The sequence below is a fragment of the Nanorana parkeri genome, unplaced genomic scaffold (assembly GCF_000935625.1).
Source record: "Nanorana parkeri isolate BGI_ZX_2015 unplaced genomic scaffold, ASM93562v1 scaffold1240, whole genome shotgun sequence".
In the NCBI taxonomy this organism is placed as follows: Eukaryota; Metazoa; Chordata; class Amphibia; order Anura; family Dicroglossidae; genus Nanorana; species Nanorana parkeri.
In genome coordinates, this window is record NW_017307508.1 from 346,156 (window position 1) to 369,756 (window position 23,601).

The window sequence follows — 23,601 nt, forward strand, 5'->3', positions numbered from 1 at the left end:
GATAACAGATGGCATACAGAGTTGATCAAAAAAGTAAAGTGCACCAAAACAGACTTACCTCCTCATCCAGTTCCTTCATTATCTTATCAAGTTTAATATTCGACATTCTATGAATGAAAAATTCATGGAGGATTATGGGTTATGTAGACTTTGTGTCATAAGCAGTTAAAGAAATTAGCTAAACAGATTCAAAACAGATTTTGGCACATTGAACAATTGTATGGTATTGTTTCATTAGTTTGATTGACTGTGCTTTGCTATCAAATTTACATTTACAATGGAAGTACTACTACTAAGAAAATATTAGATTTGTACATAGGTTTACATTTTGTAAGCTAACATATTTGTAAAGTTATCTGGGCAGGTAATCACATATAAGTTTTGTGGATTCCCACTATAGACTTGTGATGACCTTGGGTTTGGTGTTTGCTTGAGTTCACCAAAGCCTACTCAAAACTGCGACCAACACACACCCCTCCCAAACAGTGGCGGCAGGCACATTCACCATCACAAAGTGGTGGCCGAAGGACCCTGCCACAGCTGACATCACTGACGGGAATGGGGTTTGGGTGTCAGTCGCAGTTTTGAGTGGGCTTGGGCGAACCAAGCCCACGGACATCACTACACTAGACAGTGGTACATAAAACTCCAAAGAGAATACAGTTCTATGACCTAGCCTACCACAGTTTAAGCAGGCACTTCCTATTTGTTCATAATCATACTCTGTAGCAGTCACACAGGGAACTATGGTCTTCCAAACTGTGCAACGTAATTTGTAGATTTTTAGAATATGTGGATGGCGAGCTGCTTGTCCTACCACTCCATCCGCCATTGGTTCTTTTCTTGCACATTCAGCCCCACCAAGATAGCATGCCTCCGCAAAGTTTGTGTTTTCTATCAAGAAAACATAAAAGGAGAAAAGCATGCATGCACACACTTCAGAGAGCCAGCCCATAACTCCTCAGTACTCGAGGATATAATGTTTGTGTGTCTGCTAAAGGTGGTATGGAGCAATGCATGCAATACATTGCAATGAGGCACTGTATGTAATACAGCCATTACATAATATATCTGGATGTTGAAGAGTTCAAACAAAAACTAGATGCATGCAAAAATAAGTGGTAGATATTTTAAAAAAAGCAATCACACAACAATTAGTTGACCGTAAGACCACTACCCAGAGAAAAGTCAAAGATATATGGATGCATTTTCTCATGTTTATTTATATTGATGGTTTTTCCACAAAAATGTTTTATAAATAAATTGGTTTATAAGAAAATTAAAGTCCAAGGTCTGCCTCCTATTGGCCATTATGGTTTTGGAAAGCATAGTTGGAGGTCTGTTCTTAACTGTGCAAGGTCTTAATTTCCATTAAAGTGGACCTTTACCCATATCTTTACAATAACAACAAACACACCTTTAGAATAGTGTCCCAACAAAGGATCCACCAGCAAAGCCAATAACAAGCATGAGACTTGAGCTTGTAAACCTAATTTGAACAAAACAAATAACTATTGCCACACAATCTATTAAAGAAGAAGTCCAGGAAAAAAATGGTATCAGCCCGTGCAGTGGGGCTACCCCGACACTGCAAGGGTTAAGTGCTTGTTTGTTTCTAGGTTAAAAAAAAACAAAAACTGAAGCTCCAAGCCCGCTTCTTCTTGGACCAGTACTTCCAACATCTCTTCCAATGCTGCAGGGAGAGGCAGACAGGCTGGAGAGAGCACTGTGACAGCTGGCCAGCTCAGAGCTTTGGATGAGTATAATTTTGTTATTTTAGCACCTAGACACAAATGAGCACTTAAACCTTGCCGTGCAGGAGTAGCCCAACTGCAGGGGTTAATTACAAACATTCCTGGAGTTCTTCTTTAAGACACAGGTTACAAATTTTTCTTAATACTCTTAAATATGCTCTTAAAACTGGAGAGATGATCTTATCTTAGTTTAATGAATTAAAGAGCTGCATAGTGCGGCTGTTCACAAAGAAACAGGTGCGGAGTACCATCCAGGAGCTGCACTAAAAGTACCTGAAAGCCACATGTGGCTCCCAAGCCTGAAGATTACAGACAATGTAAAGGAAAAGCTGAGAAGCTAAAATTGCCCCAGTATAACACATAACAAATCCTCTTTACTCAGCTAGGATTTTAAAAGAGAAATATGTACTATACGTTTCTGACCTGCACTTCTGCTCCATTTCATCTTTTAGCTGCATCTCATTATGCAGCTGTTCTTCCAGTTGATAAATGTTCTTTTGCAAGTTCTCAATCTAAGGAGGCAAAGAAAGAAAATAAATCTATTTTTATATTGTACAAAAAACTTTAAATATCAAAGATGAATAGAAAATATTTATGCATGCAGAGTAATACAATATTCAGAATCTCTATCACAAACTTGAACTAATCACTTTATGTAATATCACAAACTAATCAGGTTTGGTTTCACTTTCATTATGGAATCGTTATGGAAAAAAAGACAACAAAAAGTAATTATGTTTCATATTTTTTTAGCATGGCCCCAGGGCTCTTCTGTAGCTATGAGCTGAAGCTTCAATGTTGTCAATTAATAGATTCACAAAGCTATCATACTTCACTGGCTACTTTATGCATCTGTCTAGGGAATAGGCATACCAAGTTTTTATCTACTTTGGAGCTTGATCTATTGTCATCAGGACTTTCCGCGGGATTAGCTAAATACCTGCAAAACAATAAAGGGAGAAGTTAGCACACAGTGACCGTAGATTTACCTTATGATTCAATGGTACCATAGTAATCATGCTGAAGACTAAAGCCATGTATCAACTTACTGTCTGTTGCTGTAGTATGTAAAACCTACAAAAGGAAGCTGATTGCCCACAAATGCTTTGGGTATTGGGAATGTTTCTTCTTCTCCTTTGTCTTCCTCTAAATCATCAAAATTACTGGAATCCACATCACTCGTTAAATCTGGGACAACTGGAGCCACAGCTTCGAAGAAAGTAAAAAATTAACATGTATGAAGTGCATATATAGATAAATTGTTATATCCAATACACACAGATATTCCTGCTTATACATTGAACTAAGAATCCACTTGGAAAACACTTAATGACCAAAAATGCAACATATTACGTGAACTCTTCATACAACGTAATCCTTTCCAGGCAGCTGCAAGTCAAGCAGGTGATCAAAAGTCATGCTCCAACTGGCTATGAAAACAGTAGCAGTAGCTTATCAATTTGTAAGTGGAATCTGGTCAAGTAGTCATCTATCTCTTGGGTTGCATCCCTACAGCCTTGCTTCCTCGTCTCAAAAAGATTCTTTTAAATAGCAGAGGTGCAAGCTTGCACTAAAATATAAAATTATCTAAAAAGAGAAATTATTTCTGCCTGTAAAATTTGAACTCTCTGACAATTAACTTACTATCTCGAAGTGTCTCCCATGCCCACTGATCATTCTTGAAGAAAAGGTGCCTTTTAATTTCCTCCACACCATTCCGCCCCAACCGGGTTTCCCTGTTAAAGAAATATTTAGTGAAATTTGTGGTAAAATAAACCTGGTCAAAAACTGATCATATGATACATAAATATGACAAATTACCATCAATGAAAGCCACGTGTCAAAAGTCCAGCAAATCCAAGTGTAGTAAGTGGTTAATTTGTGACGGTAAATGTTTTGTACTATGGTATACCCCATCGTTTAGGGTTGAGGGATATACATCATTATCTGGATTGTTATACTTAATATTCCTTGGATTTGAAGACTTTCCTCTTAGAGGGGGTGATTATTTTTTTTCTGGACACAAACATTTTCTATTTGATGGGTGTTACCATCTCCAAAGACGGGGAACCTCAATGGTGCCAAGATTGCAACCTCTATACGGGGTTATCGAAAGAGTTCCATGTTTTTGGGGATACTAACTCCTATAGAGATTACATTATTTTCTCAGCATCGATATGATTTTCATTGTATACCAAGTTATGTCAGTGTTGGATTTTTTTTTATCATATCTAAATAATAAGAGGCGCCATCTTAGATTTACTGGAGAAAAACAAAAAGACCCACATTAACTATTTGGACATAACACTGTGTGGTAGTTGTGATGATTAGAAGGTTTATGAACAGGGCTATTCCAAACTCATATAGATAAATTATCTTCTCCATGCCAACAGTTGCCATCCAGCCTATGATAAAACTATGCCCAAAGGACAATTTCTTCAACTGCCCATCAATGGAAGGTTTTGAATCAGGGCAGCTAAGATGGAGAATATTTGCAGTCCAGCAGAAGGGCGGACAGCTGAGGCAGGCTGGGAGAGGGAGGGTTTATGCAGGGCTGTCACTGGCTGTCTACAGTTCTGACTGATTTGCCAGTGTCCAATAAACATAACTCATACCTAGAAGAATTACCTCCCTGTGTTCTGTGATGCACAATCAAGAAATATAAATTACTTTGGGTTTACATATACTTTAAATCAGCAACAGGTGTTGGGCTCCTATCACATACAATTCTAAATCCTTCCTTACAAAGACACTTGTCAGAGACTTTCTATCAGTTTATACAGGCTCAAACTTTTTTATTTAGATGAAAATGACACAGAATTAGAAAGTGATTTCATTCATACTGCCCACAAATCTGATTCTATAGATTATATCTGGCAGTACTTGTGCATGCTTCCCTATAAGGCTTTCCCTTTCAGTGCTGTGAGCACAACAGTTGAATGTCAACTCATATCCTACAAGGTCAAAATCTTTTGTGATGTGTTTCCACCAATTCCCTCATTTCAATGTACTAGAATGACTGCGTCTTTCACAAAAGACACCAAGCACACACACACAAAGCACACATTCACAAATAATTTGGAGAATGTTTATTGGAGCGAAGTGTCCCAAACAAACTTTAAATGTAAATCTTCCTTCTACTCCTTGTAACACATTAGAAGAAATCTAAAGTAAGGGTGACTCACTTTAATTGTGTTAACAGTAATCTAGCCCCATCAGATCCATTACCTATCCCAGCAAACTTTGTTTATTCTTGCTCAGGCTTCTCCAAGTCACCTCTTCCATTCCTATGCACATAATTTGTATGGCTGCAGAATCACAGCACTATAAATACATTAAGGCTCAGAGACTCTGGTCTATTTAAAGATAAGGCCATTGAGTGCTTAGAATTTTCAATATCACTCCATTTTAAATAGACTTTTATATCATTTTCCTAAAATGGATGAGCTGATACTGTGCCCAATAAGCCAAAACCCTCAAACTGTCTGTACTCACCCCATCCACTGTGCCTTATCTGTGAAAGTAGTGTTTACACATAGTACAAACAAAGCTCAGACTTCATTATAAAAGCCGAGTACACTTATCCTTTCTTCTTTGTACAGCCTGTTCAAAGCACAAAGCCTCTGACTGAAATCATCAGAGCAGTACATGTACGCATGCAAAGCAGCCACCTTTCACTTTACTAGATTACCTGTCTGCAGCATTACAGATGAGCTTTTCAACAAAAGTGATGGAGGCAGTGGCATGCAGCAACCCCTCAGTCAAATCTGGACTGAGGCTGTGTAACACATGGAAGGCCACACAGTGAAGATCAGGGATGTAGGTAAATATACCCCATCATGAATAGGCTGAGGAAGGTGAGGGTCAGAAAATTATGTGTGGGAGAAATTGCACTTACCTGTTAAGTATGAGAAAACAACAAGGCAATAAATGGCATAAAAAAGCACATGTGCCAATGTTAATAAAAAACTGCTAAAGGAACACATTATCTTGCAAGGCAGCAAATTAAATTAAACTACTGTGATAAGGTAGCCACAGTTACAAAAATACAGAAAACAAACATCAGATCACAAACAGAAATAGAAGTGACCAATCTCTTATGCATGTACTAGCAAATAATCAGGAGAACTAGGCCAGTGGAGTTGGTTAACAGTATAACATTGCAGTCCTTAGACATGGCCTTTCTAAGGGCACCAAATAGAACAACTGTGTCATCATAGAAGGAGCTTCTGGATATACAGCTGGCACTAATAGCTATTAGAAGGGCATTGCCCATTAAGGCAGCTACTATCACTTCACTTAAATTATGAGTAATAATGATCCTTATTTCCTTAAAGCTTGACCAATAAGGTGCCTGCATATAATTTACCTATGCGACTACATATATCTTCCAGGTATCTCTGGAACCCCTACTTTCATTAAATGCTGCCAACAGATGACTCAACTATCACATGCTGACCTCCTCTACACTTTTAACACCTCACTGCAGCATGTTGAGGAGATCCTATCTCCGATCCAGTGCTGACTCCTCTCTGCTTGCAGGCACTTCCGATCCAGCGGTGTCTGCATGCGGGTGCCCTGCTCATCTCCCGCCCAAAAATCCGAACTGTGCATGCGCCCGCCCCAAGATGATTTGCGGCCGCCCAAGCAGTTTCGGATTTTCTGAAGGGAGCGTGCAGCGAAAATAGGGTAAGTGTAAACCGCTGTTAAATTTTTTTTTCCAACTTTTTTCCAATATCTGCTTGCTAGCAGTAGATATAGGCAAAAAAAAAACGGAGGGTTTTGAACCCCTTTAAGTTTACCCTACACATTATGTCACTGATCATGAGATAAGAGAACATCATTTATTATCGTTCCATACAAGACACAGAGAAACTCAGTTTAGGGTCAACCCCCTCCAAAAGGCAGCTTTAAAATTCATATAACAGTATTTAAAAAATCCATACCACCCCAACAATTAAAACAAAACATGTGAGCTATATTTGCTTATGGTCTATTTGTATGCTAGTTTCATTGTTCTGAAAAATTCAAACTTATTGGATTGCTCCATTTTTTGCAATGTTTGGAACTTTTTCTATTGACCCACTAATCCAAAAGTCATAAAAGAACCATCTAAGACAAATAGATCTGTAACCTAATGTGCATTAGACTTTTCCATAGTAATGCATGCTAATAATCAAGCCAAGCAGCTAATACAGAACCATGTATTCTATAAAAACATCTACATAGGTCTGGTCACAAAAGGTAAACCATTTTCATGAGAACAATGAACGGTACATTAAGTTACAGTAGCAGGAATAACCTGGATCAGAATATGTTTTATTACCTGTCAGTGAGGAATGCACATATCAGGTTCTTTGCATCTTTTGAGATTTCACTGTCCTCAGGGAATGTAAGAGAGTTCTTATGGTTCATAATCTTACTGTAAGTTCCAACCAAAGAATCTGCATAAAAGGGAGTATCACCTACAAAAAAGGGAGAGAAAACCACATAAATTAGGTGTTAATATAATAATTAGGCACAAAAGCTTTAGCAATGCATAACAATGTATTAGAAAACCCTTTGCCAACAGGTATTTTTTAATCACAGTGCTTACCTGTGCCTCACTCTCTCTCTCTTGTGATTACCACATGGATACCGAGATGGATGTACCTAAAGTGAACCTTTTCTGAGAGAAACATGGGGGCCGCCAATACTGACCTCCTGAAAGGGCTAGTTGCCTGGCTACTACTTGACCCTCTAGCTTAAAACACTTTGAGTCACTGACCTGGAACAAGTATGCTTATCAGGGAAGTCAGAAGTTATCTGCATGCTTGTTCAAGGTCTGTGACTCAAAGTATTGATGCCAAAGTGTCAGCATGACTACCAAGAATCCAGCTTTTGTAGACGAGAAATCAGCAATGGCAGCATCCATTTTACCTCCGGAAAGGTTTCTTTTCCTTTAATAGAAACCTGTAGTGGCAAAGTATGGAGGCTTCCATTACTAAAATACTAGTTTATTGGCTGTCATGCTAATCTGATTTCACTCTGACTTTTCTGATCTGATGCTTGTTCAGATCACTGACAAAGTATTGGCAGGCAACTATTATTTTCAGAATATAATACAAATCAATACTAAACAATACTAATCAATGGCGAGACACCGGCATAGCTCTTGCAACCAACAGGTCCTCAGATTTTCTGCCAAAAATTGGTGCTTGGTAAATACAGTCAAATCACTTACCTACAAGCATTTCATACAAGAAGACTCCTACAGACCACCAGTCACATTCTCGTCCATAATAACCATCACCTCCTTGTGATTTTAACACTTCTGGGGAAATGTAATCAGGAGTTCCTACAGCCGTGTCACATCGTACCATTCCTTCCTGTTTGGCAAAAAAATGATATTGAGTTATTACAGTACTCAACAGGACAGCTGGCAAGCCAAAGCAGGACCTACAGCCACTGACCACCAGTGAAAGGACAAAGGGGGCCATTTTTATTCCTACTGCACACCAATGAAGGAGATATACAGAAGTACTTTGGAATCGCTCCCCTAAGAATTAATAATAAGTTTGGGGGGGAAAGAGAATTCTTGCATGGGCACCTTCAGCATCAATAGGCTTCAGACCTCATTCAACAGCAAGCAGTGGGGTGGATCCTGACAATATTGCCAGGATCTTTCCCAGCTGCAGTGCAGCTCCGCACTGTCAACATATCGCGAGTAATATCCCGCTATATGCTGAGTCTTGGGTCACAGCAGGACATTAGTAAATGTCCTGCTGTGACCCTAAAGACAACTATTGCCAAAAAAGGTTGGGCCATACTTCTTTTTTAATTAATCTTCAAATCACAAATACACAAGTTTTTCTATGCAGTTAAGACTACATAACTAAGCTCACACAATCTTTGCATACATATAACTACTGCATTTACCAGATCATTCAGCAAAAGCCATTAATACAACATACCTTATTCATCTTCATACATGTACCAAAATCTGCAAGTTTTAAATGACCCGACTTGTCCAGTAGCATGTTGTCAGGCTTCACATCCCTGGAAAAAAAAAAGAAAAAAGATTTCTTGAAAGGGCTTATTAATTATTTCATTACATTTGTTTCACATTACTGTTGATGCCTTTCATTTTAGGAAATCAGTAATAATCAGAAAGTCCAATAAAGGGCATCATATTGGCTCAGCCAGTAAACATATCTATGCAATTACTGCAACAAAATGTAGATGATAAAAGGACTAATGGTTACCATCGACAGTCTAAACAAGTACCAAATCTAGTTGCAGAAATGTAAACCTTTAAATAAAAATCACAATAAGCCTCTATCTTTTAGATCTAATCGAGCGCTGAAATATCACCCCACTTCAGGAACTAACCAGTGAAATGGGGTAAGAAGGCAGCAAATTGTTCAAACAATGCTTACTTCTATCCTGCGTTCTGAATGGCTCAGCATCCTAGTCCAAAGATCTACAACATTCAACATCGGGCCCTAGCAAATCTAAGGGTAATCTCCCAATCCCAGATAGACAAAGGACAGAGGTAAGAGAGATGCTAAGGGTGACCTGGGCACAGAGGCAGAGGAGTTGCATTATGCTAGCCATCAGACTGAGGACATCTTGTGAAAGGGGAAATAAAAAAATTAAAAAATCTCCGAATCTCCGGATTTAAAGTGAATATTGCAGTAATAGCTGGTTTTATTTATTTTATTCTTGTCTGTAGATCTGCTTTCATTATTTAAAGTGTATTTATACCCTATTAGAGATTCTCCCTCACTTTCTGGAAGTGAAGCAATCTCTCCAACGGAGCCTCAGATTGCAGCAAAATCTGACATGAGTTCCAATGCAGTGGCGTAACAACCGGGGGGGGTCACTTGCCCCGGGCGCAGGACTGAGGGGGGGCGCCGTCACGACCCCCGCTAAACGAAGCCCCTTGCTCCCTCTTTCTGCCACATTCACCCGGCTGTCATCGGGCGGTCGCTCGCTCTTCCGAGGCCACTGCGAGCGGCCCTCTACAGTGCCTGATTGGAGGGCGCGTCTGCCTGATCCAGCCAGCCAGCCCGGATCGCATAGCGGCGAAATGAACTGGTAATTTTGTTGCCTACCTGTGAATGAAACCCATTGAGTGAATGGCATCTAATGATAAAACCACTTGAGCCGTGTAGAACCGTGCCCATTTCTCTGGAACATCGTAGTTGCTCATTAAATTTACAAGGTCTCCCCCAGGCATGTACTCCATTACCATATACAGATAACGATCGTCTTGAAAGGCATAGAACAGCTGTATAAAGGAAGAAAAAAAAAATGAATAACCCAGCCTCAATTAGACATCAATTATTGAGAAACATGTCTCGATAAGAAGATAATGTGATTCATTAAATGTGGATAGCTACAGGCAACATAAAAAAACTTTTAAAGTGGAATCACTATCGTAAGAATTATCTATTCAAACCAATAAAATCATTGGCATTTGTAATCCATGATTCCCACAAATAGCCTTAGCCAGATTAAGGTTTGGAAAATTGTTTTATATCATGTAATTAAATACCCACCTACATTATGAGTGTGTACCTGGCACCACAGTATTCATGAATTAAAGTCCAGTTCAGACTAAGCTTAAAAATAGTTGTGGTACATAACGCAAAACAGCCCATCTTTGCATTTGCAGCGATAGGCGCTAAAGTAATTAAATATATAATTGTGCACAGGCAGTTCAAATTTCTGATTTACAGTACGTAGTGCTAACAGGGGCAAAACAACCCATAGAAACCAACATGGCCTACATATTATGGAGGGAGACTGTAGATCAGGGGTGGCAAACTCAAATTCATCGGGGGCCGCATCAGCAGTATGGTTACCCTCAAAGGGCCGGTTGTATAGGACTATGCATCTACTCTTTATTATCATAGTAATAGTAATCATGGTGTCCTCAATAAAGTTCTCCTGTGGACGATACCAGCAGTCTGCAACCCTCCTTTTCAACTGGCATGGAATTAAATTATTCTCATAATAATTATAAGCAGACATCCAGAGCACCCCACTCCCAATACAGCAGATGTCAAGAGACTATTATTATATATTTATATAGCTGGCATATACCGCAGTGCTGTACAGAGGAGCTTACACTCTAATGTTCCCCCACAGTCAAAGTCACAGTAAAAAGATGCTAGCATCAAAAAAAGTCAAATTGGATTGATTTGGGCCACAAACTTGAGGCTGTTCCTTGATTATGTTCCATATGTAAATGGAAAATTCAAGAGCGCTGACTAAATGATGTTTTTTTAACATGAACACTATGTGAATGTCATTTACTATCCTGTTGTTTTGTGGCCTGCTGCTGGTCACTTCAATAAAAACATGCCTAGAACAGTTTCAAATAAAGATCATTTCTCATTTACATAAAAAAAAAAAGTCAAATTAAAAAAGAACAAATGATGGAAGAGGACAGGGACACTACAGTGCCTTCCAGGGACTCCCATAGGACTTACACTGTCGCTCTCTGCCTTCAAGGGGACACACCAGGTTTTTCTTCACTCTCCCAGCTGGAAGCAGCGGCGGTTCCACAGAGACGGCGTAAGGGGGCGTGGCCACAATCCCTGCATAGATCGGCCCACTAAGGCCGCTAAGCAAACACGAGGGGGTGGAGCTATGTGGTGTGCTGCGACGAGGCCTCGACAAATGTGGAGATACCGCCCCGTTCCCCGATCACCGCATCTGTCAGATCAGTGGGCAGAAGGAGCGGAGCCGCAGCAGAAGGACGAAAGAGCCGCGGGTTGCCGACCCCTGGTCTGGGGGCTCGAATAAAAAAAAAATCCCGGTCCCGCCCAGCTGCCAGACTGCAGTCTAAGGCACGCTGATGTATTCACATCTACTGCAGGTCCATTCAGCTGTATTAAATGTGAGGATGCAGAAACACATAGCAGAGCTGAAGTGGGAGTGGGAGAGAAGTGAATTCTGACTGACATAAAACCAAGGATCAGGTGAGTATATCTTCTGTATTCCATCCCCTAGACCAAAACAAGCAGATAAACCTTGTACTGTGGAGGTAGCACTGCAAGGATTATGTTTTTAAATACACTATGTGAATGTCATTTACTATCCTGTTGTTTTGTGGCCTGCTGCTGGTCACTTCAATAAAAACATGCCTAGAACAGTTTCAAATAAAGATCATTTCTCATTTACATAAAAAAAAAAAGTCAAATTAAAAAAGAACAAATGATGGAAGAGGACAGGGACACTACAGTGCCTTCCAGGGACTTCCATAGGACTTACACTGTCGCTCTCTGCCTTCAAGGGGACACACCAGGTTTTTCTTCACTCTCCCAGCTGGAAGCAGCGGCGGTTCCACAGAGACGGCGTAAGGGGGCGTGGCCACAATCCCTGCATAGATCGGCCCACTAAGGCCGCTAAGCAAACACGAGGGGGTGGAGTTATGTGGTGTGCTGCGACGAGGCCTCGACAAATGTGGAGATACCGCCCCGTTCCCCGATCACCGCATCTGTCAGATCAGTGGGCAGAAGGAGCGGAGCCGCAGCAGAAGGACGAAAGAGCCGCGGGGTGCCGACCCCCTGACATAGGGCCATGAGACATGGCAAAATGAGGTGGCTGCTGTGCGGGCCACATTACAAGGTCCGGCGGGCCTTGTGTTTGCCACCCCTGCTGTAGATGTACCATTCGACTGCTGATGTAATGTAAATAATTATCTCAAAAAACGTACACGCAGGTTACAAGAGAAACATGGAGGCTGCCATTGCTGACCTCTCCTTGTTAGTTGCTTGTTGTGCAGTACCTCTCACTTAAGAACTTTGTCCACTGACTTCATCTGACTTGTCAGACTTTCATGATAACTTCTCAGGTTTCATTTACATTGCTTATTTTTTGCATGCACTAAGTGACTATCACTAACAAAAAGAAAAAAAACCAAAGCTGCTAAAAGTTATAAAGCTAAAGCTGCTCATACACTGCTCAAATTTCAGCTGACAAGACCACAATTCGAAAAGTGTGTGGGGCCCCGTCAGCACCCCTCCATGCGACAAGTCCATTTTTCGATTCACTTTTGTAGGTTGAGCTGGGCTGAAAATTCTAAGCCAAACGGTGATTGTCCATGAACTGCAGTCAGGGTTCGGATGTTCTGACAACAGCTCACCCGTCGCTGTCAAAATACAAGAGCCCAGCAGAGGGAATTCCCCCATCTATGCTAAACATTCAAGTCTTTTTCTCATGCAGTCCCACAGGACTGAACAAGAAAAAAACAAAAACAAAATGTATGGCCAAGCTTAAGGCATCAACAGGAGCACATAGCTTTAGCAGTTTTTTGCCCTAACCCCCCTGCCTTGAATGCAGGGCCATTCTAAGTGGGCAAAACTTTGACATTACAACCAAGGGCTGTTCGTCCATTTGCACTGCTCTAGCTCTCTCCAGTATTTTGGAGAAGCCCACAAGAGCAAGTGCTTTCTCCCTACAAAAGATCTCACTTCAAGTCTAACAAGTGGCTTTCTGACTTTTGTAGTGTTCACAAGTTTTTAGGATAGTACGCATAGTAGATTTCCGAACAAACATTAGTAAGAAAGATCTTTCTTTACCACCCGATAATGACGACACACACTTGACAAATGACAAAATTTCTTTTGAGTTTCCCGAAAGAAAACCACATTTACAGAATTAAATTCAGGAGAAAAATTCCATCCTGCTCCTTCGACTTTTTTCATGGCTATGGTTGAAATCGATCGTTGATATGACCCCATCACCTAATAGAAAGTCGAACGAAAGATCTTTCGTACAAAAGTTAATTAGAAAATCTAAGCAGTATATGGCCAGCTTTATTGTACATTTAGCCTAGAGTTGCTCTTTTACTTCTCTTACGTAATGTCCAGGACTATTCATTTGTAACATACAAACCTTTACAAAAAGTTTGATTTAAAAGCTATTATACTGCTTTGCCACAATGGCATGCATTCTATCCAATGGGGATTCCGACATACCTGCACCACCCAAGGGCTATTGGCAAACGCCATAATGTCTCGCTCTTCCCAGAAGAACGCCGAGTCTGATCGCTTTATCATTTCCAACTTGCTTAGGAGCTTCATTGCATACACCTTTCTTGAAGATTTATGCCTTACCTTGATAAATAAAAACAGGAGGTCACACGCAGAACAATGAACATAGTTAAAACTGAGCAATTCCTAGAGCACAACATGCAACACATGAAATCAACAGGCAGTGACTTCAAGGAAATCTTACAGAATCCCTCTGTGTTTTACCCTCTGGGTATTCCCTGGATGACTCAGACCAAATCTCAGGGAATCCCTCGGACTGCTTTCCCCTTACTGAGGCACATAAGGGAACAATGTTCAGCTTCTCTTAAACAACAAAACACAGTCTAACAGAATTTTTTTCTCCTCACGTGTACTGTAAGCTCCAATGAAAATCACCAAGAATATCATCCACTATATTAGCAAAGATGATAATATACAGTCTAAAATCTGATATAAGGGCTGCAACAACTAATCGATTAAATTGAGAAGAGACTGTGGTGACTGCATTCCCCCCCTTGTACCTCCGCTGCTGCCCTGTTCCTCCTCCTCCTTTGTCTGCCTACCCCATTCCTCCTCTTCTGCCCACCCCATTCCTCCTCCTCCGCCGCCCACCCCGTTCCTCCTTCTCCTCCGGCCACCCCGTTCCTCCTCCTCTGCTGGTGTTCTATCAATCCTTCGTAGTACAAATGTCCAAACACCTGTAGCGCACCTTACCGGACTTCCCATAAAGTAAATGGGTGCTCGCAATGACCGCGGATGGCGCCGCGTCAGGCAAAGATTGTTGTGAAGAGAGGTCTCCAGCACACCAATATGACAAACAAGTCAAAGTTCAGTAAACCTTCATTTTTATTTTTTAGAAGTCACTTAAAGTAGTGTCAAGCGCTTTCGGGGGCCGCCGCAGGGTCCCCTTCATCAGGCTTAAAGTGAACCAATCAGGCACTTTAAGCCTGATGAAGGGGACCCTGCGCGGTCCCGAAAGCGCTTGACACTACTTTAAGTGACTTCTAAAAAATATAAATGAAGGTTAATAGAACACCGGCATCAAGTCTCCCATCAGCGGCTGGAAACAATAGCCAGCCTACTATTGGATATTTTAAATTGCAATAGCCAATAGCAGGCTGGCTATTGTACCCGCCCACGGCCTGCTGTCAATCAGCAGAGGGGGACCTGAAAGAGAACTTTCACAGCTGGAGGGCCAGAGTTTGTCTACCCCCTGCTATAGTGCATTTATCAGAAGACCTCCTGATTAACAATAGAAAAATCCTATACTATGTAGAGGCAGGTTTCGTAGCACAATGAAATATATGGCTTAGGGATTTTAAACCTAAGGATTATGGCAATAAAGTGAAGTGTGTTAAACTTCTTTTCTTCAGTCACTCGTCTACCCCAGCTCAGGTAGAGTGCCCCTTTAACACCCGGATGGTTTAGCATGCACAAACAAATTAACATACATACCAACTGAACTTCCCCAAAAGCTCCTCTGCCAATGACCTTTACTACTTCATAGTCTTCTGCTTTCATACGCAAGTCACGGATTTTACTTATCGTATCTTTATCTAGATTTAAAAAGAAAGGGGAAAAAAATCAAATCACTGCAATGACTATTTTTACTTTTCAGTTACCAGAAAGACAATAAAAACACTGGGAAAGACAGATGCAAAGCTGGCAGCGTACTCCTCGTTTTATACTGGAATACTAGATTTTAATTTAAACCATGTACTGGGAATAACAATCATTGTGTAAACCTGTCACTCCATAAACTAGAATGCATTTACAGATTCCCAGTGGGCAGATTTCTCAGCTCCAAATTTGGTCATGGATGAAAAAAGGCTATTTTAATCCACCAGGGTCAACATTGGCATGAGATTGTATGGAAAACGCTCCAAATGCTAGCAGAGAGCTATTAAAGTAAAATGCCAAGTCTTAATAAAATGTGAATAGCAGTATTAAGATATAGATTTGCTTTAGACAATATGCTACTTATTTTTTCTTAATGTCTTGCACAAGTATCTCAGCTTAAGGACAAGGAATGTAAGTAACTACTTAGAAGTGAATTCGTGCTGCTTGTAAAAGTCTTTTTTTTAACCACTTGCTGACCAGGGTGTTTACACCCCCTTCCTGGCCAGGCCATTTTTCAGTATTCAGCGCTGCGGTACTTTGACTGACATTCATTCCGTCATGCAACGCTGTACTGAAATCAATTTTATACCATTTTTTGGGGACAGATAGAGCTTTCTTTTGGTGGTATTTAAATCACCACTACGGGTTTTTGGTTTTTTTACTATACAATGCAAAAAGTACCTAAAAAATTTTTGGGAAAAAATGGTGTTCCCTACGTTATGGTATAAAACAGTTATTATTATCCAAATTTTTGGCAAAATATAAAAGGCGGGGTCACGTTGGGTAAATAGACACCAAACATGTCAAGTTTTAAAATTGCGTGCGTCCGCGAACTCGCAAAAACTACCATACCCACAATTGCTCATAGGCGACGCTTTAAAAGCTTTTACAGCTCATCAGTTTAGTGTTATCAGTGATTGATGGGCCGAGAATTATTGCTCTCACTGCGACGTTCGCGGCGATACGTAACATGTGCGACGCAATGGATGCAATCATTGTTTACGTAGTTAGGCGCACTCGACGCATGTTTGCATGTGTATGTGAGGGGCGGGGGACCTAAAAAATATTTACATTTTTTTTATTGCCTTTATATGCGACTAATTTTTTTGTATATTTTTTGGAACTAATTCTTTTAAACATTTTTTTTTCTCTTAACCTTATTGCTATCACATAAGGGACTAACAAGCCCCCTTTGTGATAGCCAATTTTCAATGACAGGTCCTCTTTATGGAGACATCAGGGGTCTTCAAGACCCCTAATGTCACCTAGGGACCCCCAGAGAAGCTGATGAAGCAAACACCTGCTTCACCGGCTTCTCTCCGGTTTCTGTATCGGAGAGTGACAGCTGAATGCAGGAAGTGATGTAATACACATCACTTCCTGCATTCCGAAGAGGAGGAGGAGATCAAACGGAGCTTGTGTACTGAGCTCCGTTTGATCTCCGGCCGCAGAGCTGCTGTGCTGGTCCCGGGCTCACACCGGGCACAGCGGAGCTCGGGATCGCCAGCAGCGGAGGGGCCGCACACCCGCACACATAATGCAAGCGATCAGGCCTTTCTACAGACGCCCGAACGCTTGCATGTATACAGCTGTTTACATTGCAGGGCGATTTCCCGCTCGTGCCCGCCACCTAGCGGCACGTTTAAAAACGCCCACCCGCATTCAGGAAGCCGCTGTGTGGCCGGACAGCAGGTGGTTAAAAACCCTGAAAAACAATTCAAGATGGTAAAAGGGAGGGACAAGTGATACAAGAGGTGGGAGCTGTGTGGGAAAGTGATAGTTCAGTGGTTAGGTTAGGGAGGAATAGGCATCCCTTAAGAGATGTGACTACAGGAAATCGCCAGGCAGACAGTAGGAGATCGCAGGACAGGCTAAGGTAGGAAGTCCAAAAGGATGGGAGAGACTCTAGACAAGTATCCCGGAGTCCTGAAGGCGAGCATGGGAGGAGTTGACAAGCGAGCCGGAAAGCAGGAGGTCTTGGGATGAACGGAGGGGACGGTTAGGGGGAATACTTTGAAATGAGTTTGGAGATACGGCCGGGGGCAGAGTTGTGGATGGCTTTGTAAGTGGTTGTTAATATTATGAATGGTATGCTTTGGGCGATTGGAAGCCAGTGGAGGGATTGGCAGAGGGGGGTTGGAGACGCTGAGCAGTTGGTTAGGTGGGCGAGTCTAGCAGCTGCATTCATAAAAAGACTATTTATATATCGCTCCAAACAAATCGGATGATTTTGTTCCCTATTTTTAGCCGGCAATCAAATACAAAGACTAACCAAACGAGAAATGTAAAGAGGACTTCCATCCAAGGAAATTCTTTGAGTTCTGGGTGTTTAACTAGGTTATGTGACTTTTCAAATACCGTTTTAAATTAGTTTCAAATATACATCACTTGTCTATTTTAAAGAAGAACTCCAGGCCAAACTTTTATTATCGCTTGGCCCTCATTCACAGGGGTAACGGCCGGCCCGCACAGATCCGTGCTGCGTGCACGGCCGTATCGGGCCGCTCCCGGGAAGAACAGGTGCTGCGTGTGATTATACACAGCAGCCTGTCCTTCTCTATGGGTGTACTCGGCCGTACACCGCCCTACGTTCACCAGACCTGCACGTCCGTATGGGAGTGGGTGTCCCTGCTCGGACGCAGACAGGATCCATCCTGTTGGCCTACAAACACGGACGTGCAGGTCGGGTGAGCGTAGGGTGGCGTACGGCAGGCGTACCCCATAGAGGAAGACAGGCAGCTGCGTACAAAAAAATTACACACAGCACCTGTCCTTCCCGGAAGCTGTCCTATACGGCCGTGCGCGCAGCGCGGATCTGTACGGGCCGGCCGTTATCCCTGTGAATGAGGGCTTGCAGTGGGGCTACCACTCGCACTGCAAGGGATAACTGCTTATATTCATCTAGGTGCTAAACTGAAAAAGCTCTACTCACCTGATCCTCCAAGCCAGCCGGCTGTCATAGCATGCTCTCCAGCCCGTCTCCTCCTATGCTACAGCGATGGTATGTTCCATGTGCCTTGCAGCACATGCTACAACATACATGTGTAAATGTGTATGTGCTCATTAACTTTCACACTAAACTACAGTGCATATATGTGAACCAGCCACATAGCATAGAATAGAATTTCTGCTTGCAATGCATTTTCATGTGTTTTACTGCATGAAAACAGATAAGTGTGAATAGGGCCTAAAGCTTGTTGTATACTGAGCAAATGTCAGCCAATTCTTGATGACCCTGTCTGATGGCTCCCACCTCAGACAATTGTCGGACGAACAGTACAAGCATTCAAAAAGATGCAAGCACTGACTGGGAAATGCTTTTTTTTTTTTTTAATTAAAATGTACTTTAATAAAAGACCGGAATAGAAAGGCAGGGGCTGTCAGTCTTATCCTTGTGTTACTTCATAGACACAAATCACTCAGTCAGTATGTGGGGACATTTGATATACACAAGCTTGTTATGGGTTAGAGATCTACAAACAGAAAAGCAATGAGAAAGATGGTGGCCACCGAGAATGTTCCTTCTTAGACGAGTCATCAAAGGGAGGTTGCATATTTCTATCCATATGGATGATTTTTTTTAAGTAGAACTATGAGGTGGAGTGATTTCCACTCATCCTCATAGTTGGAGCCGACCTGTGACAAAGAAGCTGTCACAGGTCGACTCAATAGATCGGAAATTGAGCGAACACATACCGTCGCTCACTCACTTCTCGATCGTCTCCCTGCAGAGAGCGGTGACCGTCAGTCACGGCTCCCTGCAGGGATTCCCCCCTCCAATCCTTCAGCGCTGACTGGAATAACGGAAGGGGGAGGGGACGGGCACAGCTGGCTCTACCTCTAGATAGGCAGAGCCAGCTGTCACTCACGCAGCTGGGCGGATCGACAGTAATGTCGGGATCTGTCCTGGCTGTGGCGGTCTCAGTAATAGCCCGCAATATACTGAGCTTTGCGTCCCAGTAGGATTCTAGTATATGTCATCCCGTGACCCTAAAGAGAACTAAGGGGGAAAACACTTACCCCATAGTTCTCTTTGAAGATTTATAGCAGAGAGAAAAGTATTTAACAGCAGTGAATGATGAGGGAAATAAGATCAGCTGCCCATTGTTTTCTCAGTAGCACACATCCATCTACTGATAACTCTTCTGGCAGGAACCTCCTATGGAAAAAAGTAAACCTCAAAACTCAGAGACTGATGTTAGAATGATGTTGCCAAATAGAAACCAGGTTTTCGCTTTCATTTTGTAACCTGGAGTATCACATTGGTTGCTTTGACATGCATGATAAAGCATTAGGCCCACTAAAGAAAATGATGCTGGGGAGGAACACGCAGATAGATGGATCTAGCAACTTCATGCATGGTCTCACCATGCTGAATCGAAAGAACACTGGTGATAAAAATCCCTTCCCCTTTTTCCCATAGTTACCCTCCTTCCAAACACAAAATAGCTTTTGTTGGAGTTCCCAAAGCTCAGTTTATGTTAAGTGTATGTTTTGTTAAACTAATAAAAATTTAGTGAAAGATAATTGAATGACTGATCCAAAAACAATTCCTTTTGCATAGGGCTGTGCAAATTAACGATCCATTTCTCGATTAATCGTGAATTTTTTGTTAACGATTAATTTTTTTTTTAAACTTTCTGCACGAGCGCCAGCCAAGGCATTGGCCTATACACATACAGCACAGCAATGAAGTAATAAAATGAACTAGGATCACACTAATCCAGCACGTTATTATTCTGAGATGCCCCATTCAAGCGGCGGCCATATTGAGTGGGGCACGTGAGATTAATAACGTGCTGGATTAGTGTGATCCTAGTTCATTTTATTACTTCATTGCTGTGCTGTATGTGTATAGGCCAATGTAGTTGGATCTGTATGTGCGTTATAATTAATCAAAATCAATTGATTAAAAAAAGTTCGATTAATCGAACACGAAAATTTTAATCATTACCAGCCCTACTTTTGCAACAAGATTCTAGTGGGGTATAACTAGCTTTAGGTTCCATACTTACATACAGCACACTGTCTACATACAACCTTATAAAGTGGACCTTTATCCCCTTCCACTAAAAATCACATCTGCATGGCGATTTAAAGCAGACCTTTACCCCCGTTTACTAAAAGTCACATAAGCATGCAGCTCTGCATGGCGATTTAAAATCATCTTACATTCATTAGTTAAACAAACTTGTTTTTCCATTTACTTACAAATAGAGTTCATCTACTTCCTGGTCCAGTTTTGGTACAAATGATGTAATGTGCCCAAGCATTGCATCCTGTGAAGGTTAAATCAGCAGAGCATTGCTGGGAAATCTCATCTGTAATCTCATAAGATCGCAGGGAAAGGCATTTTCCTTCCCTGAGATGATGTGCATGGTCACAAGTCCTAGTCACATGTGCCAGAAATCCAGGAAGTAAATGGAGATCTAGTAATCTGCCCTTAGTAAACATGGCCACTGTGAGAAGACTGGGTAAGAAAAGAGAAATCAGGTATGCAAAGAGTACAAAGCCTGCAATTATCTAGAATTATCTGTTTGTAGATTGTCATTACTAAACATTCCTAAATGTGTGTTTGTTGTCATTTTAAAGATGGCCACTGTCAGAAGACTGGGGAAGGAGAGGAGAAATAAGGTTTGCAAAGAATACAAAGCCGGCAATTATGTAGAAGTATGTGTTTGTAGATTGTCATTACTAAACATTTCTAAAAGTGTGTTTGTTGTTATTTTAAAAATATGGGTAAAGTTCCTCTAAGTGTGATGTGTGATAGAGTGATGACCCTAGTCTGGTAAACTCTTACACAATGCCAATGGGAACAGGGAAGCAACACTCAGCAGAATTGCTGTGCAGAACAAGTTGCCAATGCAATTTTTCTAAAGTGCTGTGATTAGAACTAATGCCTAAGAGGTTCCCAGGATGAACTGTGCTTTGTATTAAAGGAAAGGAATGTGTTTAAAGAACAGTTCCGTGCGCACCGCTATATTAATTATCAAATATTGTAAAACAAAAACATGAGATTACATAACCTTACAACCTACAATTTATTCTGACTAAGGGCCGGTTCAAACCACAAAGAGTGCGTTCCAGAGCGTTCAGCCTCTGGAACACAACCCGGCAGGCTCCCCGGGAGGGGGCATGACTGTGCATTGAAGTCAATGGCATCACAGCTCCTGGCACATTAGTGCCCGCGTTCCCCAAAAGTGCTGCATGCACTATTTTTGCAGATCGCACTGAACTGGAACATAGGCACTAATGTGCCACGCTTTCGGGTGCGGGTGATCGCACTGTTGGGGGGAGTGGATTGCTGCATGGCCTTGGTTCCATTGACTTCAGTGCACCGCTATGCCTCCTCCTGCCCCTGAACAAAGGGAGCCAGCCGGGTTGCGCTCCAGAGGCCGAACCCTCTGGAACGCACTCTTTGTGGTGTGAACCGGCCCTGAAAGGTATCATTCAGAAATTGTCCTGATAAAGAGTATGTAACCCCAATAATGAATTTCTCTTCATAGCTCTCTTTGGTCTGTTTTGTTACATCTGTTCGACAGGTGCAAAAATACCTGTTAATCCTGCAAGCATTACCCTGAGCTGATAACTAACTGTGTCCTGTGCCTCTGCTGTACCGTTATCAGTCAGCATCATTTTCAGTTCTCTCTGAACTACAGACCACTGCCATCCTATGTTAGATGTTCTAGTGTGACAACACTACTCCTTCATAGACTGTGAGTGTTGTCACCCTAGGACAGGAGGTGTGTTTCAGCTGAGAAAATAAAGGGGAAAAAACCCTTAAAAAAAGGAATTCACTACATCTAAATCACTGGTAATTGCTAATTCTTCCCTCCAGCTACTGGTTAGGCACAATAAGCATTTCTAAATGTTTTCTAGATTATTTATACACTGGAGTCCCAGAATCTCAGGCGTTAATATATCATAGGCTTTCCTAGATCTATTTGTCTTTGACATATTTACATAGTCACTGAGCTGATTACTTACTAAAAGCCAACTCCTTAGACAACCATTATCTGAGATATGATGCGTAAAAGCACAGTTTCACATTTGGCCTTCGACACCAGCACATGTAAAGGGCTTTCTATTTTACCTGTACATCAATTCAATCCCTTCTTTGACATCTTAATTTAAAGTGATCACATCACACTAACTGGTGGTGATCAATATGTGGGGCAGACTATGTGAAAACTGGGAAGACATATCAGTGAGCACATATACAACATAAAAAAGGTCTACATAAACATAGTGTACCTTAACGTTTTAGGTAATGTCAGAAGGAAAGTCCTAAATGGCTCCAGTTATGGGGTATTGAAAAAATCTGATATTTGAAATCACCGTTAAATCCTTTTCTTTGAGTGTCATTAAGGGACACAGGATACAAAGACAACTGGGCTATAGTGATGCCTACAGGAGGTTTTGGACAAGGGCAAAGAAATCCAGCCTGGTTTAACCCCTTCATGACTGAGGCCTTTTTTTCATTTTTTTGTACCCATGTTATATTCCACATTTTAGGCCTGAAAATTACTTAAAACCCCCCAACATTATATATTTTCTGAATGCCAAGACCCTATAGAATAAAATGGTGGTAGTTGCAAATTTTTATGTTGCGCAATATTAGCGCAACTCCTTATTAAACCCCAATATTTAGTGAAAAATTTAATTAAATGCCCCAAAACACAACAAAATACCCATTTTTTTAATGAAATATAAAAGATGAGGTTACAACTAGTAAAACGATACCCAACATGCCCAGGTTACAAATTGCATGCATCCGTAAAACGGCGAAAAACCCCAGTACCCCAAAAAGTCCATACAAGACGCTTTAAAAGCCCCCACAGGTCATCAATTTAGAGATACCCCAAAATACTGGCCCTAGAATTATTGCCCTCACTCCGGCGTGCGCGGCGATACCCAACATGTGTAGCGCGTTCGTCGGTTTCATACATAGGCGCACCCGACGCGTGTTTATGTGGCGACGTGTGTGCTCGTGGGGGCGGGGGACTTTTAAAAATTGTTTTATCATTATTAGATTTAATTTATTTAAATTTAATTTAAAAAACTTTAATTTTTTTTTTTTTACTTTACTTTAAGAGAGGGATCGCTCAGCAGTGTGATCAGAGCAGTCTTAAAGAGCCCCCCGTCCCAGTCCACATCTTTCGGATGTTATTAATCTGAGTTGCCCCGCTCAGTATGCCCCT

General features: G+C 41.5%; 1 protein-coding gene across 1 annotated transcript in view; it reads right to left on the reverse strand.

The window, feature by feature from the left end:
• Positions 1-23,601, reverse strand: part of ROCK1 (Rho associated coiled-coil containing protein kinase 1) — a 104,313-nt gene that overhangs the window by 34,445 nt on the left and 46,267 nt on the right. Inside the window, exons 3-13 of the mRNA XM_018568759.1 lie at positions 15,236-15,336; positions 13,727-13,864; positions 9,851-10,026; positions 8,708-8,792; positions 7,978-8,122; positions 7,081-7,219; positions 3,399-3,490; positions 2,804-2,963; positions 2,628-2,694; positions 2,178-2,266; positions 59-107 (exon numbers count right to left, since the gene is read on the reverse strand). Of these exons, the coding sequence (XP_018424261.1) occupies positions 59-107; positions 2,178-2,266; positions 2,628-2,694; positions 2,804-2,963; positions 3,399-3,490; positions 7,081-7,219; positions 7,978-8,122; positions 8,708-8,792; positions 9,851-10,026; positions 13,727-13,864; positions 15,236-15,336 (1,241 nt within the window). The remainder of the gene's footprint in view (positions 1-58; positions 108-2,177; positions 2,267-2,627; positions 2,695-2,803; positions 2,964-3,398; positions 3,491-7,080; positions 7,220-7,977; positions 8,123-8,707; positions 8,793-9,850; positions 10,027-13,726; positions 13,865-15,235; positions 15,337-23,601) is intronic.